The sequence below is a fragment of the Gossypium arboreum genome, chromosome 12, assembly GCF_025698485.1.
Source record: "Gossypium arboreum isolate Shixiya-1 chromosome 12, ASM2569848v2, whole genome shotgun sequence".
NCBI classification, from domain to species: Eukaryota; Viridiplantae; Streptophyta; class Magnoliopsida; order Malvales; family Malvaceae; genus Gossypium; species Gossypium arboreum.
In genome coordinates, this window is record NC_069081.1 from 88,631,255 (window position 1) to 88,652,860 (window position 21,606).

Here is a 21,606-nt window from a genome sequence, read left to right on the forward strand (position 1 = left end):
CACCCATCACCCCCACTAATGGGGTTTCTAATAATATTTTAGGGAACCCATATCTCAAATTGAAACTATTTCATAATGCACACACTTGCACCGCGCTGCAATATGCAATCTGAAATAAAATAGCAACCTGCACCACCTTGTCTTGTTTTTAACCCATTTTAGGGACTTATTTGATCTTTATAGTGCCCCAAGTGGTGCCCTAAGTGATATGTTGATCCAACCAAAAAGATTCTCCATTAACTTGGTTTGTTTTCAATGCATAAGCTTTAGATGTTAATGCTCCATTAACTTAGTTCTGCCCTAACCCTAATGATTAAAGAATTCAGCACCAGAGCAAAAAAGTAACCATCACCCTATCCAAAACCATTGAAATCCATTATCATATCAAAAGCTACCCATGCCATAGGGTAATATAAACTCACTTATAGCAGCCCACGCTGTATGAATATACTCATATCACGCACCCACACATGAGAATTGTATATAGACTGGGAGAGGTTGGGTTTAAATTATATTTAAATATTATATTAACACATTTTATATTTATTTCAACTTAGTTTGAGTTAAAATATTAGTTTAAAATTTTGCTCAAACTCGCTCATATTTACTAATAGCTAATTTGAATTTATTTTAGGCCGCCAATATTATTTTTGTAAAAAATTAAAAATTATATATATTATTTTAATTGAATATTTAATAAATTTATATATTTTATTTATTAAAATTTTATATATAATCATCTTTAATATTTTAAATGTTTATATTGTAGTAATATTATATATTACTTAATTTTATGTGTTATAAATATATAATATAAAATATTACAAACTTAAAAAGGTCGAGTCAAACTCAAGCCTTGAATGTTTAAGTTCAAGCTCGACCCATAGTTTAAATAACCTTAATTTTGTTTGCCCAAACACATTTTTTAAATTTAATATTTTTGCTCAAATTCTCTCAAATTTCAAGCTTGGACTGGTAGATCGACCCATAGACAAGTCTAGCACACACTATGTCCAACGTAGGAATATACTTACACTCAGGGGTGTAGCTAGGGGGCTAACAGGGTCCCCCTAAAATAAAAAATTTTCATTTAGGCCTTTTGTAAAATTTATAAAAATTTAAATCAGTAAAAGTAAAATTACAATTTGCCCCCTAAAATGATAAAAATTTGATTTAATCCTTTAAAAATTATAAATATATAGATATTAAAATGGTGAAATTGTATTTTATTATTGTAAAATTATACAATTTAATTTTGTCCTTCTAAAAAAATTTTCTAAATTCACATTACACGCTCGAATAAAGATTTACCTACACCACATATGCACACACATTAGTGACATACCCACACTACGTATGCACACATAGTAAAAACATACACATAAATTTTGAAGACTATGTTCAAAGAAAGTTACTCAAATAAAAGCCTATCACTTATTTTGAAGACTCAAAATCCAAATAAATTTTATGAGTGAGTAGGCATTCACTACCAAACCGATAACAGGGTTTTGGTCCCACTCTCCATACCTTTTCTTTTTCCATAGGTAATGTTAGCTTTTGATCTCAAATCCCTCCTATCCATTTTTATAAGCGTGCACCCTTTTTTATCAAATAAAACAGTAACATAAAGAGAAAAAGGTATGGGAACACTATTGGTTGTACAATGATTAATGATGATGACGATGATAAGCATTGATGTTCTCTATGTGGGAGGCAACCCACCACACTTGGGGAGGGTGCCATTTCAAGCTAGTTAAATCCACCATTTTTTGCCTATATATGAACCCTCTCTTGGTTGGTTATTTTCATACCCCTATTAAGTTCCCTTCTCATTCACTTTTCAACAATGGAGACAGGTGATTTTCTTGTCTTTCAATGGAGTACATAGCTGATATTACAGTCTTTATATTTCTTCTATTGCTCAGTTTCCATTCTTTGTTTCTTTTTTGATCAATTTTTTGTCAAATTCTGGGTTTGGTTTGGTCCCTCTACTATATACTCAAAATTGAGATTTAATTCATATATTTTATTTGGCATAATTTGATTATTTATTTTTATAATATCATTTGTTAGTCCAAAGTTCTATTATCTACTCCAATTAAAATAGATATAAATGTTCTTTTAAATCATTATTTTTATTTAAAATAAAATCAAAAGTTGTCGATTGAGTTTTAGCTCGATCGATATCAACATTATTGCCAGTGCAAGAGGATGTGGGTTCAAATGCGTTGAAGCGCATTATCCTTTTATTTAAGGGTTAGGGAGAGGCTATGGATAATTCTAGGCGTTATATGATAAAAACATATTAATGTTAAAAAGAAAAAATTAGAAGTTAGGATTTTTTTTAAATCCAATTAGATTTTAACTGAAATAATTATCCATATTATTTATTAAGGGATAAAATTATGGTAAATTAAAGTACAAGGATTAAATACCAATTTTGAGTGTTGTAGAGGGACCAGAACCAGAATTTGACCTTTCTCTTTCTATTTTTTTTCCTTCCTCTATATATCTCTTCTTTTTGGTTTCATTTACGGTAAAAGTAGATGGAGATCTCTATATTAGGAGTCAAATTACATTTTACTCATTTTATTCAAAAAAATAGATGGAATTTTTAGCAGCCTACTCTGATACAAGGGTCTCTATAGCACTTTTACACATCTTCTGTTACTATTATGCTGTTTTGTTCTTGAATCTTCACTTACTTCATATATATATATATATATATAAACACATAGGATAATTATTCTATGTATGTATGTATGTGAAAAAATCTAACATTTATGATTATTTTATGATTTATTTGGTTTTCTCTATAATTGCAGCAACCATGATGTGCAAAACAGCCATGTTAATGTTGATCTTCATAGTGACACCGTCAAATGCATCGATGAATATGCAGACATATATAGTTCACATGGACAGGACCAAGATGACAACAACAACCTCGGATCGATGGTACGAATCAGTGATCGAATCGGTCAATGAACTCTTGGATCAAGAAGATCACGAGTCCGGAAAACCCAAGCTAGTTCATGTCTACAAAACAGCTATATCTGGTTTTGCTGCAAAGCTATCAACTAAACAAGTAGAATCATTGAAAAGACTCAATGGTTTCATCTCTGCTACACCTGATGAAATGTTGGCATTACACACTACGCATTCGCCTCAATTTCTCGGCTTAGAAAGGGGGAAAGGGCTTTGGAGTGGTTCAAATTTGGAGTCTGATGTGATAATTGGTGTCGTGGATTCCGGAATTTGGCCGGAACATGTTAGTTTCAACGACATTGGTATGTCTCCGGTACCATCTAAATGGAAAGGTGAATGTGAGGAAGGTACGAAGTTTTCGAAATCCAATTGTAATAAGAAACTCATTGGTGCCAGAGCATTTTTTGAAGGTTACGAGGCTGCGGTTGGTAAAATCAACGAAACGGAAGATTATCGATCTGCAAGAGATGCAGAAGGGCATGGGACACATACTGCATCAACTGCAGCCGGTAATCTTGCATACGCGAGTATTTTCGGTTTGGCCAAGGGTTTAGCTGGTGGAGTGAGGTACACATCGAGGATCGCGGTGTATAAAACGTGTTGGTCTCAAGGTTGCGCAAGCTCTGATATACTTGCTGCCATAGACCAAGCTATTGCCGATGGTGTCGACGTGTTGTCACTCTCTTTAGGTGGTTCCGCTAAGCCTTATCATAGTGATCCGATCGCAATAGGCGCATTTCAAGCGATTAAAAATGGGATTTTTGTTTCGTGCTCTGCTGGTAATTCAGGTCCTTCGAGTTCAACCGTTTCTAATACTGCGCCATGGATTATGACCGTGGGTGCTAGCTACCTCGATCGGAGCTTCGAAGCTATTGTTGAGCTTGGAGACAGACAAATTTTTGAGGGTTCATCGTTATATGTCGGCAAAGCATTAAAGCAATTACCCCTGTTTTATGGTAACACAATTGGTGATCTAAGAGCCGCATTTTGTATTGATGGCTCACTCAAGAAAAACCTTGTGAAAGGCAAAATCGTAATTTGCCAAAGGGGAATTACGAGTCGGACTGAGAAAGGGGAAGTCGTAAAATTGGCCGGAGGTGCCGGGATGTTACTTATAAACTCGGTAAACGAAGGTGAAGAACTTTTCGCTGACGCACACGTTTTACCGGCTTCTGCATTAGGAGCCATTGCAGGCAAAGCAATCAAAGCCTACCTCAACTCAACTAACAAACCAACTGCGTCAATCACATTCAAAGGAACAGTTTACGGCAAGCTAGCACCATTAATGGCAGCATTTTCGTCACGAGGACCGAACCATGTTGGATTAGACTTATTAAAACCCGACGTAACCGCACCGGGGATGAACATATTAGCCGCCTGGCCACCTTCAACTAGTCCAACAGAATTAAAAAGTGACAAAAGGACAGTCCTTTTCAACATTGCTTCAGGCACATCAATGTCTTGCCCACATGTAAGTGGCTTAGCTGCACTTCTTAAATCAGTGCACAAAGATTGGTCCCCGGCCGCTATCAAATCGGCACTTATGACGACCGCATACGTCCACGACAACTCAAACCGACACATCCTTGATGTTGCTTTTAGTACACCAACCAACGCCACACCTTTCGCATACGGTTCGGGACATGTTGACCCCGAAAAGGCTTCCGATCCGGGATTAATTTACGACATTAACCCGCAAGATTATCAAAATTACTTGTGTACATTAAATTATTCAACTTCTGACATGGCATTATTTGCAGGGGATGGTTTTAAGTGCCCTAGAGCTTCTTCAACCATGGAACCAGGTGACCTGAATTACCCTACATTTGTAGTAAACTTAAAAAAAAACAGCAAAAGCAACATTGTAACCTTAAAAAGGACAGTAACCCATGTTGGGATTCCTAATGTTACGTACACAGTACAAGTGAATGAACCAGATGGGGTGTCGGTGATGGTCGAGCCACAAGTTTTGAGGTTTAAAAAACCAAGCGAGAAGCTTAGTTATAAGGTTACTTTCATGCAAAAGAAAGGGTTTAGGGTCCAAGATGGTTCCTTTGGGGTTTTAGAATGGGTGTATTTGAATATGTACCATGTTAGAAGCTCAATAGCAGTGACTTGGACTTAAATGTTAAATGTTGAATTTCTTAGGTTTCAACATGAAAAAAAGAGAGAAAATTTCGATGGTTTTCTAACCGTTAAAAGAATTATATTTGATCGTGTCAACCATTAATAAAATGTTGGCATAATAATAATTTTAGTAAACATTAAATGGATAAATTTATCATTATTCCTAAAATGTTAGATTTTTATTTCATATTTCATATTTTGCCAAAAATGTAGAGCTATAAATTTATCGAAATTATGGTTTGGGTCCTTCTACAATTTTTAAATGAGATTTAATCTATGTATCTTAATTTGATAAATTAAAATATGTCATTAGTCACTAATAGAGGTGTGCATGGGCCGGGCCGGGCCGGGTTCAGGCCGGGCCCATAAAAAATTTCGGCCCGTTTTCAAGGCCCGGGCCCGGCCCGGCCCGAAATATGGGCCTAAAAATTTGTCCAAGCCCGGCCCGAGAAAAATGGTAGGCCCAAGCCCGCCCGCCCGGTCATATTAAATTTTTTTTTGCTTTTTTATTAAATAAAAACTTTAAAATATAATAAATCAAATACATTTAAAACATAAAAATAAATATTAAAACAATAAATAAATAAATAATGGGACTAAAATAATTATTAAAATAATACATAAATTAAAAATATAAAAAAAGTAATTATATTAAAATTGAAAAATTGAAACAAATTAAAACTAAATTAAGAATTAAATTATATTAATAACAAAAGTTTTACAATATCAAAATAACATCAAAACAACAAAAAAGTAAAGTAAAAGTACTAAAGTTATTTAAAATTTAAAATAAAAAATTTTAAAATAATTTAATATTAAAATCGGGTAAGGTAGGGCTGAGCCAAAAAAATCTTACCCGAGGCTCGGCCTGTTTAAACTCGTTTTTTGTCCAAGCCCGTTTTTCAGGCCTATATTTTTACCCAAACCCTCCCATTTTTCTAAGCGGGCCTTGGTAGCAGGCCGCCCGACCATGCACACCTCTAGTCACTATACTTTAACAACATTTGTTGCAACACCCTATACCCGACCCTGTTGGAAGGTCCAAGCTACGAGATGCTACGGCTGTCAATTTAATAATTCAATACATTTTGCAACGTTTAAACATTTAAATACGTAATTAAATAACATTCAAGTATATAATGTATTACACAATAACTTTTTGGTCTTACACGAGCTTATGAAAGCTCTTTTGTTAACCCGAACTTGAATTAGGATCAAATTGTAAAGTTTTAGAAATTCAAAGTTGATGTCGCGACTTCACGATCTCCATGTTGTGACGTTGCCAACTCTGTAAGTCGCGTCGTGACTTTGAACACACCAATTTCGCGATGTCACTCACTGTCGGCAACATGTTACGACATTGGACGTTTGTGGTCATAACAAGATCCTTATTTTTGGCAAAAATACCATTTTGGTTCCATTTCAAGATATACCATGCTACCTGTTTGATTCATGCCATCTTGTACCATCAAAACCAAGTCAAGTTCATACCAATTTATGTCAAACAAATCACCTAACTAATTCCAACTAAATCCAACTCAAACATGATCTTAATCTATTCAAAACCAATTCATGACATTACATGCATTCAAATACCAAATTTTACCTATGCCAAAACCTATTAGGACATGTTATTTAACTTCAATACATACAATTTTGAACATTATACAAGTCAATGGCTTATGGGCCTTTAGCATGAACATTAACAATCAAGTATAAATCACATATTACAAGCATACTTTTAAGCATCAATTCCACATGCCAAACATGTAATTATAGATAATCACTTACTCTAGCATAAAATATAACCAATACCATACGTGTACCAAGTCACAAAGGCAACACATGAAACAAAATGACTATGTCATACTTTCCAAGTAGCTGTAAACTCTTCCAAGTACTAAGGTACACACTAAGACCCTTAAATACATGCCACAACACTAGTATCAAAATGATTGCATAACTACCAATTCGGTGATAATGTGAGCTTTAAGACAATTCGACTTGACGAGTTCCACAAGGTGATGATCTACAAGGAAAAAAAACAACAAGGGTAAGCATATAGAATACTTAGTAAGTTCATATGTATTATACAAGGCTTATCTTGAACTTTATCTAAAAATTTTAAGCTACCTTAACTTAGAATAACTTTGTTTAGGGATGGCAATCAAAACATCAACAAAATGGGTATTGATTTATAATCAGGGTCATTTAATATTATAATCACTTAACATGCTAATTCATGTCACTTTCATTAGCTTATCTCAAAGACACGTTCAATTGATAATCATAAGATATTAACAAGAATACATAATTCAAATCATTTATCAATACTATTATCAATCATAAAAATTGTATCATTTTCAATTGAATGGATTTTTCAATTTGGATATTAAGTTCATTCCATAACATTTCCCATTTTCAATTTCATTTAAACCATTTTGCCTAATGCACCTTAGTAAGCAGTATGAGATACATAGGTAACTACATCACACCAGTTGCTCGTCCAAGCTGAGTACATTTATATATATATATATATATATATATGGTTATCCGTTCGGGCTAAACCAATATCACAACACATTAGGTTACTCATCCAAGCTAAACCCGTGTCACATTATACTCGAGAATTCGTAATGAATGCTGGATCTCATTAATACCTGTAATAAATCCCACACAAGCGCACACAAAACTCTATTGACATGCCAATCGTATCCTAACCCTTTAATAAGTTCACACGAGCATCTTTTACACATATAAATGTCAAATTTCAATTCAGTCTAATTCTAGCCTTTCATACCAATTCACAACTAATCAATCCATAATCAAACATACATATATAAAATCAAACACATAACAACCTAAAATAATAATTTCAAATGAACTTACCTACTCAAAACACCAAACAGGTTGATTCTTCAAGGACTAATCAACAATTTTAGCTTTTCCTCGATTACCTTCACTTTGATCCAATTCTTGATCTATATAGTTATTTTATAAAACCCATCAATATCAAACATTTTCATATTATGCCATGACATGAATGAACCTATATAAACTCATTTTTATGATATCCCTAAAGTTTTACATTTTATTCAATTTAGTCCTTGAATTCAAAATAGACATAACATCTAATTTTGAGCCTCAGTTTAAAATCTAATTTCACATATATTCATTAGGGACCCTCTAATTACTATCTCTACTAAAATTTTATAACAATTTTTTATTTTATTCAATTTGGTCCCTGATGTACGAAACTAACAATTAAACTTTACAATCTAGTCCATTTCATAAACTAACCTTAAATTATATCAATTTGAAGCTTAATTCTTCAAGAAATTAACAATGAAAACTTCCTAAAACCTTAACAGTTTAACAAATTGGTATATGAGTTACTAATCAAGCTCCCATGATCTCAAATTCATAAAAATTACAAAAAATTTAAATTAAATTAATGATTGTGTTAATGATTGGATTAAGATTTAAAAAAATTAATTTTTAACTTTTAAAGTATAAAGACTAAATCTCAAATTGTAAAAATACAAGTTCTAACAACATATTTTAATTCCATTTGACATAATTTATATTGCTTACTTTTACAACCTCAGTTAGTTGGTTCAAATAGATAACACGGTTAATTAATTTGGTTAAAATATTGAAGTGGGTTTTTATATAAAATAAAATCTATATGATTTTAACTTTTGGATTAAACTTTAGAGTTAATTATACTAAACATCTCCAAATTATGATCATCATTTTAAATTGGTCTTCAAATTCAAAACATTCTAATTATATCCTTAAATTATTAAGGTTATATCAATTAGGTCCTATTTAAGACTATTAATTTAATCATTATATGTTATAATTTAAAATAAAAATTTTAAAGAAAAATAAAACATTACCACATAAATTTTAAAAGTAAAAACTAAAAACAAAGTAGAACTACAATGAGGGAGGAAGGGAGAGAGAGAGGGAGTAAACAATAAATATTTTGTAAAAGCTTTGGGAACCTCAAAACTAATAGTTATAGAACATCCATTTTTCTTAAAATTTTCATTTTAAATCATACTACGTAAGATCTAGAGTGTATTTAATGGTTAAATTAATGATTTTTGTAACACCCCTATACCCGACCCGACTACCAAGTCGAAATAGGAATGTCACATTTGAGTGCCAGAGTAATCCTGGCCCTGAACCCTTTTTCGATCATATTTTAACCCTACGAACATGTTTTTAACATATTTTAGTATACAACTTAAAACTGAGTGAAACTTTTCAGTAAAAAAATTATTTTAAATTAGTTATATGCAGAACAGGGCCCAAAGTATCGATACTAGCACTAATGTCAATACCTGGGCTTAGGTATTGATACCCCTGTGCTGTATTGATACCGTTTTGAGCTTTGAAGTTGAAAAATTCAAGAAAAATATCTTATGTATCGATACTTCATTCACAATATCATTACTTTGAGCTCGATATCAATACTAAAATGTCATTCGATGCTTTATTTTATGCTAGGGTTATTTTACTACCTTAATTCTTTATATTTTACCCCCTTTTAGCCCCTATTACTTGTCAACTTTAACCATATCAATTCATATACCAAGTTATCTCCAAACATCCTTTAATCCTAATTTCATGTACCAATTCATAAGCATATAATTATCTTATATAATTTTAAGCAAATATCAAATTTAACAATTAAGTCCCTTTTTCATTTCAGCTTTAAAACATATCAACTTTATTATCAAAAGTCATTAGCCAACCACTTATTTCTTAAACATATGATGTTTAGTAATGAACCTTATGAACATGCCATTAATTCCAAATTTATAAATTTAACACGTTATCAACATTTTACAAATAAGTCATTTATAGAACTTACTCTAAAAATAGTTTATCCTCTCTATATTACGTTATTATTGTTAACATTTACCAATCAAATTTTCAATTAAGGCCTCTTTAATTCATTTTATATCAGCCACTTACTTAGTATTTCAATAAAACATTTGCACTTTATGTATTAGCAAAATCATCTTTTGTAACAATTTCTTAGTATTATAACTTTTCAATTATTTTCCTCCTCCTCTCCAATCCACATTCTTAATGTTTTTATATATACGTAAATCTTTAGCTCTTAACATATCATGCACATGTGCGACATTAATTAAGGATTCTCTAGTCACACACGCATACTCTTCTCAAGGTTGTCCATTTGAGTGGTAATCACCAAAATATTTATATCTCTGCCTACAAGATTTGAAATTAAGATCCGAATTTTGTTTTTGAAACTAGACTCGATTAAAATTTTACCATAAAAGTTTAGGAATTTTTCCTTAAGCCAATTAATCTAGTTTATTCTTCAAATCTTCTTTTATTCTACTACTAGGCAGCTCTGACCCTTCTTTACTAAAATTCTATTATCTTTCAAAAAAATTATTGTATTAAGTTACCATTTGTTTCCCTTGAAAATAAACTCATTAATATTTTATCCATATAAATTCCATTTCCTAAAAGTTCTTTTACAATTTATAATGATTTTTCAAATTTAGAATAGGGAAACTCGAAATCATTCTGGCATTATCTCACAAAAATTCATATATCTCATAATCTACTACTCCTTTACTGAAACCATTTCTTTTTATGATAAACTAGATTCAATAAGATTTGATTTCATATTTAATTCAACTGATAATTCAATTTCTATAAATTTTTGTGAATTTTTGAAGATTGCTATTGTCCCCAACTGCTTTAGTAAATACACTTATTTTTCCCATAGAACCTTGATGCTTTATATAAATTTACTTACTTAATCTACTATTTTATTTTAACACATATAGTATGCATTCTAATCATAACACATTTAACTCAATTCTTTGGAATACAATTAAAGCTAACATGAAAACTTACCTCTTTTACCCATGATTTATTCCCTTTTTGCTTCTTTTCCTTTCCTTCCTCAGTTCATTACCATCCTTCTCTTTCTTTCAAATTTTCTTCACTTCCATCTACTAATTTCTTGTTCTAAATTATGTACATACTCTCTAGGATTTCTTCTTCATTTTTCTTCTTTGGTGCCTAGGGAAATTTCCAAAAAAAAATTGAGAGAAATGGTAGAATCTTATGACAAAGGGCTAAGTTGCATAAAAAAAGCAAAACTTCCCCCTATTTATACTAGTGATGGACGGTGGGCTAATGAAGCAAAACAATTTTCTTCATGTTTCCATTAATTAATATTAAAATATTATAAAAAAAATCTATTAATCATGACTTTAATCCAATGGTCACAATTTCTTCTTACTTTTAAATTTAATCTAGTGGCCCAAAATTGTCCACAAGCAAATATATTTTCCCATAATTGTCTTATTTAATAAATGACTATTTTACCCTTATACTTTCTCTACGATTCCATCCTTTTTATGACATCTTATTGGTAAGATTTACAATTTAGTCCTTCTTATTTCTTTATTTGTTCAATTTGGTCCTTCTAGACTGCCCAGCCTTAAGATATTTGCACTATTGGCCCTTCAAATTTTCCATATTTATTCTTTATCCCCTCACATTTTAAATATTTGCCTTTGACTATAGAACTTTTCATATTTTTACGATTTAGATCCTAGCTCAAATTAATATTTCACAACATACTTCTTATTTCATTTTTCTCTAACATCCTTTATCCTGTACTTTCTTTATATCTTATTTCACTAAAAATCTATCTCATATTATTTTCGACCGAAAGAGGTTTTGGGAATGTTACAATTTTAGTAAGGACCTAATTAATAAAACCTTGCTAGTTTGGGATATAATTAAACTATTATGAAGTTCAGTAACCAATTTAAAAAAGGGTTATAATCTGGGGATACCTTGTGAAATTAACTCTTCAACTTATGATACTATAAAAGTAAAGGAACTAAATTATATCAAATCAAAGTATACAGATTAAATCTCGAGTTTGAGCATAATAGAAGACTAAAAATTATAAATTGACCTAAATTTATCATAGTTTCCTCCCTTGACGGGATAACATAATTAAGTTTTGTGGTGGCTTAATTAACTATATTAATGCCCAGATTAGAAGTTAATCCCACCAATTACTTGATTTAACTACTTTTTCTCTTTTTTCCTTTTATTTCCTCAACATTATTTTTTGGTCATTTGCTTGACTTTGTCTAAAACCAATTGAAATATAGTAATTAATACTTTTTAAAAATATGTTACTCCCAAAATTAAATTTTGTAATAGGTCCATTTTTTAAATGATTAATAATTGGTGAAATTTTTGATAAGTCCTCTATTATAGGGATCAAATCAGATTAGTACTTCTATTTTTAAATAGATTAATTTAATCTTTGTATTATTAAAAGAATAAAATAAGATCAAATTTCAATAGAGTTAGCATTTACTATTTTAAAAGTCTCATATATTCTTTATTAGAATATTTTGAAAGTTTTATGGTTACACAAATGAAATCTTTTCTTTAAAGTTAAACTACAAATGAAAATAATAATTTTCATGTCATTTGTAAAACAATAAATATTAGCTCTATTATAATTTGGTCATATTTGATTCTTTTTAATAGTATATGGACTAAATTGATTTATTCCATAATAGAGGAACTAATTTGATCAAATCCTTATAATAAAGGAACATAGTTGGAACTTTCATTATTAATTAATCTCATGTTAGTATAAAGCTTTAATTATTAGAGTTGCATTTAAATTTTTATGGTTGAGTTGGGTCTAGTTAGAATTGAATAAAAATTTGGATTAATTGCATCTTACATCCTTAAATTATGACTCATATTTTAAATTGGTTCCTATTTCAAAATGTTCTAATTGAATCTTCATAATATTGGCATTGTTATCAATTAGGTCCTTTTATTAGTTTAACGTCGACTTAGGCATTAAATGCAAACTCAAATTTGACGTGAAGCATATTTAAAATACGTGATCGAATTTTAAGATTGTATATATCTATTGCGTGGACAACCTTGAATTGACGTGTTAGAAAAAATAAACAATATCATTAAACTTTAGGAATAAAGCAACATTTATTCCCTAAACTTGGCAACTTTTTTTAATTTGGTCTCTGAATTTTTTTATCCACATTAGTCATGAAACTCTTCAAATTTTCCCTTTTTTGTCCCTGTGATAATGTGACACTATGATATTATTTCACGTCATTACCTAAAAATTTATAATATTTTTTATAAAAAGTTTAGGTGATAACGTGACATAATCTTAAAATGCCACACCATCACAAGGACCAAAATAGAGAAAAACGCATTGTTCCAAGACTAATGTGGACTGAGAAAAAGTTCAAGGGCTAAGTTGGTAAAAGTTGCGAAGTTCTAGGACTCAATGTTACCTTATCCCTAAAAATTTAATGGTTATTTTTTTTCCTAATATGTCGAATTTAAAGTTGTTCATAAGATAGATCCACATGTTTTGAATTTGCTTCATATAATATTCAAACTAACATTTAACACCCAAGCTAATGGTTAAGATGACAAAATGATTTGATTGATATGATACTGATATTTAAGGACTCAATTAGAATATTTTGAACCTTGGGGACGTACAAGGTAATTAATAAATTTAGAAAAAAGGATAAACTACACCCACGATCATTAAACTAATAGTAAGTTTACATTTTGGCTGCTTAACTTCAAAAGGTTACAAAATGATCACTAAACTATTCAAAAGTTTTTATTTAAGTTACTAGGTTGTGAAAATTGTTGTTGTATGGCCTTCACAATTTGCATTACCTGCACCAATTGAAAGCTCTCCTTCCTTTTCTCTTCTACAATTCAGTTTTTTTCATTAAACAACTTTTAACGTCATGAATTTACGAATCAAAATCCAAACAATTTTCTTCTGATCTTTGTCATTGTCAGTCATATTGACTTGGATTTAGGGTATGTCTTCTACTTGTTAATGGGTACTAATTCACCGTACCAATCATTAAACTGTCACCTAGAGCTCGCTAGCCGGACTTTTTCTAAAAAAAACTTTCAAATAATTTAGTGACTTAAATAAAAATTTTGAAATAGTTTAGTGACCATTTTGTAACTTCTATAAGTTGAATGAACAAAATGTAAACTTACTAATAGTTTAGTGACTTTGGATGCAATTTACCCAAAATTAAAAAAAAACGTTTAGTAATGTTTTAGCCGAGTCTAGCGTTAAAGCCTGTAAACTTGTAAATTGCCTGCAACCAATAAATGTCGACCACATAGTCAACATCCACTCATTGTCATTGGTTTTTTTTTTTTCTGAAGAAAACTGAGAAAAAACATGGAATGCGAAATGTGTCAATGTTTGGTTACACTTTCAAAATTTCATGGCAGAATCCTAAAAGAAGCTTTTTTTTTTAATTCTTTTCATTTATTTTTTTCATAGGCTCAACCATTTTTCACCATGAAAAAGATTCCAACTTGAATCATAGAAAATAGAGAAAAAAAAGTTATTTTTTTTGTTACTTTTGATCTTTTTGATCCATTTAGCTTATTGGGTTTTTTTCAATTTCAATTTGAATCTAGCTATTTGAATTGAATTCTTCATTAAAACTGTGAATTTTCGTGTATGTTTGAAGAAAAAAGTCTTCTTTTTATAAATAATGGATCCATACAGAAATCAATATTCATTTTGTTATCCACATGGATACCCGCCACCACCAAATCAAGATCCATATCCACCTACGTCGTATCAACCGCCACCAAATCAACATCCATATCCATCTATGTTGTATCAACCACCACCTCAATACGCTTATCCACATCAATCACAATCTTTACATCATTATCATTCTCATTCCCTTTCTTTCCCTGGTCCAATCTCTTTTCAACATCTATACCCAGCACATAAACCAATTCTTCACCACAATGCTAGTTTTCAATATAATTCACAAGACCAACATCCTCCACCACCGGAAAATAAACTCGAACCACCGCCCACCAGTCATGGTCCCAGTCATAATAAGCAAGAAAGTACTAGTTCTTTAGAATTAAATACAAATTTTAACTCAGTTGCATCATCCACTTATCCTCCATTGGATGATACTCGTCTTACAGCACCTGCGTCACCACCAGCACCTTATGGACCGTCACCGACAACAGAATTACAAAGTCCAGTTGATGGGAATCCTAATGTAGGAAATTTTTGTGGATACCCTGCACATACAATTTCTAATCATTGGGATGGGGGTTATTACTACCGATCCAATTGGTGTCGTAAACCAATTTTGAACATTAAGAATAGGTTAGGACGACCAAAACGTAGCCAAAATATGGAAATTATGCCATTTCAAAAAGGTGAATGGAAAGTGTTACTTTTACATGGGAATTTAGATATTTGGGTATGTGATGCTGTTAATATACCCAATATGGATATGTTTTCAAAGACAATAGGTGATATGATTGTCATGATACCGGCGAATGTTACGAATGCACTCGAGGGACGAATGCAACAGAAAGTTACATGCAATCCGTATGTGACAATTGCGGTTGCGAATGCTATCATTGGAAGGACTTATGTGATTAATAATTCAGAAAATCCAGTTTGGATGCAACATTTTAATGTACCGGTGGCACATTATGCTAGTGAAGTACATTTTATTGTTAAAGATAGTGACGTTGTAGGATCACAAATGATAGGTATCGTACCGATATCAGTTGAAAAATTATACACGGGAGAACGTATAGAGGGAGTTTACCCAATTTTGAATAGTAGTGGAAGGCCTTGTAGGCAAAGAGCTTTTTTACGATTATCGATTCAGTATATACCGATGATAGAATTGAGTTTTTATCATTTTGGAGTTGGTGCAGGTCCAGATTATTGCGGGGTTCCGGGTACTTATTTTCCTCTTAGGATGGGTGGAAAAGTGACTCTTTATCAAGATGCACATGTCCCCGATAAGTGTCTTCCGAAATTGAAACTCGACCACGGGAAGACATTCAGTCACGGAAAGTGTTGGAGTGATATATTTGATGCTATTCAACAAGCTAGGCGGTTGATTTATATTACGGGGTGGTCAGTTTGGCATAAAGTTAGATTGGTACGAGACACATGTCCTTCAGATTATACTTTAGGCGATTTGCTTAGGTCAAAATCCCAAGAAGGAGTTCGTGTGCTACTTTTGTTATGGGATGATCCTACTTCAACTAGCATTTTGGGTTATAAAATGGTAACTTATATTCGTTTATGTTGTTAATTTTTGTCCCAGTTAGCAGAGAAAAACAACATTTGCAAAACACGAATGACGACATTGAGAGTATGTAAACATAGTGGTCTTCATGTTCATGCGTGTCATTCCTCTTTAAATGTACCATAACACTTTTTTTATGGTTTTTTTACATTAACCTCATTAAATTTGACAACTTTAGGATGGAATAATGCAAACCCACGATGAGGAAACACGTCGATTTTTCAAGAATTCTTCGGTACAAGTGTTGCTTTGTCCACGTATTGCTGGAAAACGACATAGTTGGGCCAAGCAAAAGGTTAGTTCGGAACAATCTCGCGATTGTCGAGCTTTTAGTTATACATTATCATCATGCTTACGGTTGGTTAAATTGATTTGATTATCAGGAAGTTGGGACGATTTACACACACCATCAAAAAACTATAATCTTGGATGCTGATGCAGGGGAAAACCGAAGGAAAATTATTGCTTTTGTTGGTGGCCTTGACTTATGCGATGGACGATACGATTCTCCACATCATCCTTTATTTAGGACACTAAAAACTCTTCACAACGATGATTATCATAACCCAACGTTCACAGTTATTTACAATTTCTTTTTTTATTGTTTTACGATGCTTGAGTGTGCCACAAGTTATATAGTACTACTCTTTCTTTATTACAGGGTAGTGTTATTGGTTGTCCAAGAGAACCATGGCATGACATGCATTGCAAAATCGATGGACCTGCTGCATACGATGTTCTAGTCAACTTCGAGGAACGATGGTTGAAGGTCGCAAAACCTGCTAGAATCAAGAAATTAAAATTCACATACGATGATGCTTTGTTAAGGATCGAAAGAATTCAAGACATTATCGGAGTTTCTGATTTTCCCATCCCTAATGACAATGATCCCGAAGCTTGGCATGTTCAGGTACTTTCACTACATGAGGTCGCTTTTAGTGATAAACAAGTCGGTCCAACAACATTAACCTTTTCATTCTTCTGTTGGGGTTTGGAACAAGTAGATTTTTCGCTCTATTGATTCAAATTCCGTTAAAGGCTTTCCAAAGGATCCTAAAGAAGCCACAAGCAAGGTAAAGAAAAAGGTTGCAATTGATTACCTGCTATCCATTTTTCCATGTTGATGGTTTTTTTCTCGTGTGACAGAATTTGGTGTGCGGTAAAAATGTACTTATCGACATGAGCATACATACAGCATATGTCAAGGCCATTCGTTCTGCACAACATTTCATTTATATCGAAAATCAGTACTTTATCGGATCGTCCTTCAATTGGAATACTAATAAAGACTTAGGTATGGGACTTAGTTTCTATTTTCATTACATTTTGATCATATAAGAAAACGGTAAAATCTTGAGACTTCGACTGGATCGAGTCCATGTGCTAAGACGATAACTATAATCATACATTCTTTCTATAGGAGCTAACAACTTAATTCCAATGGAGATCGCCCTTAAGATCGCCAATAAAATTAAATTAAACGAGCGATTTGTTGCCTATATTATCGTTCCGATGTGGCCCGAGGGTGTTCCAACCGGCTCTGCCACTCAAAGGATTCTATTTTGGCAGGTATGGTTCCAAGCTTTTACCATCGAGAATTCAACAAGACAACACACTATATTGCTTAGCCATGGCGGTAATTAACTGCCCTTTTAAGTGGCACTTTTTTGTGTTGTTGCAGAACAAAACTATGCAAATGATGTACGAGACAATTTACGGGGCATTAGTAGAAGCTGGACTTGAGAACGCTTTCGCGCCGCAAGACTTTTTGAATTTCTTCTGTCTTGGCAATCGCGAGGTCGATGAATTCCAGACTTCGGGTATTGCAAATCAAAATACTACTACTACTGCAACTACTCCTCAGGTAATCCATGCTATGATTTTTTTTCCATATCGTCACATCGTCATACCAATCAAAATCCCATTTGTTCATTGCCTTCCAGAGTTTTAGTCGAAAAAATAGAAGATTTATGGTCTATGTCCATTCGAAAGGCATGATAGTCGATGATGAATACTTAATAATTGGGTCAGCAAACATCAATCAACGCTCGATGGAAGGCACAAGGGACACCGAGATCGCAATGGGAGCTTACCAACCACTACATACTTGGGCGAAACAATGTTCCGCTCCACATGGACAGGTACTGTTATGTTCGTTTAATGTTCATCAACATATGTACATTACAGGTAAAAGTACGAGGATTTTGTATTAGAATTCAAATTGTATTTTTCCCCTTTTACTCAAAAAATAGTCAAATTAGTCCTTATACATTAGGTTAAAGAGTAACTAGTCTTTTCTATTAAAAATTCCATCAATTTCTATTGTTAAAATCTGACATGGTTGATAGAATAATCAAATAGTTACACTTGGTGTGCCACGTATATCTCATTATCTTATAGGGACGTTTTTTAACAATAGAATTAGATGAAATTTTTAACAAAAAAGACCGGTTTGCTCTTTGATCTAATGTACAATGACTACTTTACCCATTTTTTAAGTAGAAGGGACAAAATGCAATCTCGGTACTTTTACCATACATTACGCCATAATGTCTTAACTTTGTACTTATTTGTTTCGTAGATATACGGATATAGGATGTCGTTGTGGGCAGAACATCTCGGAGTTATCGAGGAATGTTTTACACAACCAGAGAGTCTCGAATGTGTAAGAAGGGTCAAGCATATGGCTGAGATGAATTGGAAACAATTTGCAGCTGATGAAATAACAGAGATGAAAGCACATTTGCTTAAGTACCCCGTCGAAGTCGACCGAAAAGGTAAAGTTCGACCACTTCCGGGATATGAAACTTTCCCAGATTGCGGAGGACATATAGTTGGTTCATTTCTTGGCATACAAGAAAATCTTACAATTTGAACATAAATGTTACATTGAAATCAAATTGAAAACTAGAAACAAAAGATTGTTATTAAAGTTTTGTGTGAAGCCAATTTTAATGTAGTCATTTTAATTATTACATTATTATTACCAAACAATCTTTTGTAGTTTGTACATTATTCATATATTTTAAAAAATATTATTCAGGTTTTTAAAATAATATTATTCAAGTTTTTCATTGCATAACCACTACATTGATTTATTGTGTATTTTTAAAATAAATTAAAGAGTTATTGCAAATTATAGTATAAATTTTAAATTCATCTCTAAATTTTAAGATATTTTAATTGAATATTCAAAGAATGAATATTGTATTATTCAAGTCCTCCATTAGTCTAACGTCACTTGGACATTAAATACTTTGCCATTTTTTTTTCAAGAGAGGTTAAAATTGAATTATAAATTTTCTTAGGCTCAAAAATGTAATTTTACCATTGTAACCTTATAACTTTACTATTTCTAGAATGATTAAATCACGATTTTTTTTTATTTTAAGGGGCAAAATGTTATTTTCCATGTATTAACTTACAACTTTTCATATTTTAAAGGGATTAAAGCAAAAAAAAAAAAATCAATTTAGGAGGCTAAAGCTCTTGCTTGTCCCTCCTCTACCCCTAACTATATGAATAACTTGAGTTTAACGACAACACGAGTAAGTTTCTCGAGCAAGTTTCTCAGTACTAATATTTGCATCTCAGGCACTGCTAACGCAAATAATCTCATCCGTGCTATTCAATTGGGATTCTATTTTGACCTTCAAACATCCCTCTGACCTATAGAATCCTAGATAATCTCCCTCGTTGACTGCATAACCAATTTGAACCCATTACGCATAAATCATTGGCAATTGAGACCCTTATTTTTACTTGAAATTGTCACAATATACGAAATTAAGGAATTAAATCTATATTTGTGAAAAGACAAATTAAATTTGCCGGTGATCGAGCTCCATCAGATCATTGTTAAATAAAACATGCCTTCAAATTATAAAACTTTCTAAATAAACAAAAACACAAAAAAGTAATTCAATCCTAATCTCTACGTTTTCTCAACACTAAAAATTTCTCTTTTCTCTGCCCTAAAACTAATCAAAATAATTTTCTCCCTCCCCTTCATCCTTCAACATAATAAAATTTTAAAAAAAAAAATTCTTCACCTTACGCTGATCTTTCATTGGGGGCATGGGTATATATAGCCTTGTGGTGCCACCAATGTCAACGGCACCACCAAAAAAATTCACATGGGGGACGTCAATTCCTATGGCACCACACAAAAAAAAATTTAATTTTCCCGTTTAACACTGATGACGCCATTCTCTATGACACCGTTAGGGTGGTCACATCATTCCTTATGGCACCACCCTAAAAAAATTGTCAGAATTCCCTAACACTAGTGACGCCATGTGCCTAGGGTATATATAGCCTTGTGGTGCCTTTGGCGTCACCTATTAAAAAAGTGTTTTTTTATTATCGCCTTAAAGTATATGTATTTTGGATGTGTACAAATGCTGGTGACGCCAAAAGCATTAGCGTGACCCAAAGAAATTTTTTTATGCTCCGTAGCCAATGATTGGGTGACAATAATAGATGGTGACGCCAATGGCTATGGCGTCATCGATGTTTACTATCCAAAACATGTCATTTACATACATTATTTTCAAAATGAGTCATTTTCATAAATAATAAAAAGATTTGAGTCATTTTTATATATATATATAAAAAAAAATTGCCCTATATCATATGTCAAAGCCATGATGTGGCCAATTGGCCTAGTCTCTTCATTTAAAAACTTAAAATATGTTATAAGTTCTTATGCTTTTGAAAATTTAAAATTTAGTCTCTCTATTTTTATATTTAAAATTTAGATCCAATCATAATATTGTTAATTTTTTTAAAAAATTTTGGAGTGATATTTTGAAATAACAAATATTTGTAATTAACTTAAATTTAACCAAAAAAATTAAAAGTATTGATAGTTTGACCTAAAATTTTAAATATAAAAATAGATGAATTAAATCCTAAAAATAAAAGTAAAAGACTAAATTTTAAATTTTGAAAAGTACAGGAGTTATTGCATATTTTAACATTTAAAAATATAAAGAAAAAAATGAAAAGTTCAAATATGCTCTAAGCCTCTGTATTTTCATAAATTTGAAATTTAGTTCCTGCATTTATTTACTTTTTAAATTTAAAATGGAATTTTAATTATTAACTTTTTATTTTTTTATTACTAAATTCATGTTTATTTCAATATCAACCTTTTAATTACATGACTATCAAGAAAGGATTTTTTAGTTTTAAAATGACATGCCAACAAATTTAACCAAAAAATTAATGGTGTTAACAATTGGAACTAAATTTTAAAATATGAAAAGTAAAGAGTCTAAATTCT

General features: G+C 31.8%; 2 protein-coding genes across 2 annotated transcripts; both read left to right on the plus strand.

Moving 5' to 3' along the window:
* The first annotated feature begins 1,710 nt into the window (after positions 1–1,710).
* LOC108458243 (subtilisin-like protease SBT1.1) lies at positions 1,711–5,265 on the plus strand. Its single transcript, XM_017757559.2, has 2 exons — positions 1,711–1,856; positions 2,826–5,265. The coding sequence occupies exons 1-2, from the start codon at positions 1,847–1,849 to the stop codon at positions 5,111–5,113; spliced, it is 2,298 nt and encodes a 765-aa protein (XP_017613048.1). The 5' UTR covers positions 1,711–1,846; the 3' UTR covers positions 5,114–5,265.
* Positions 5,266–15,392: 10,127 nt separating this feature from the next.
* On the plus strand, positions 15,393–19,194 carry LOC108459683 (phospholipase D beta 1). The gene is made up of 10 exons (XM_017759083.2): positions 15,393–16,298; positions 16,498–16,614; positions 16,703–16,897; positions 16,981–17,229; positions 17,324–17,392; positions 17,466–17,613; positions 17,740–17,888; positions 18,001–18,183; positions 18,263–18,460; positions 18,901–19,194. Exons 1-10 carry the CDS (start codon positions 15,402–15,404, stop codon positions 19,192–19,194), a joined length of 2,499 nt encoding a protein of 832 aa, XP_017614572.1. The 5' UTR covers positions 15,393–15,401.
* The last annotated feature ends 2,412 nt before the right edge of the window (positions 19,195–21,606 follow it).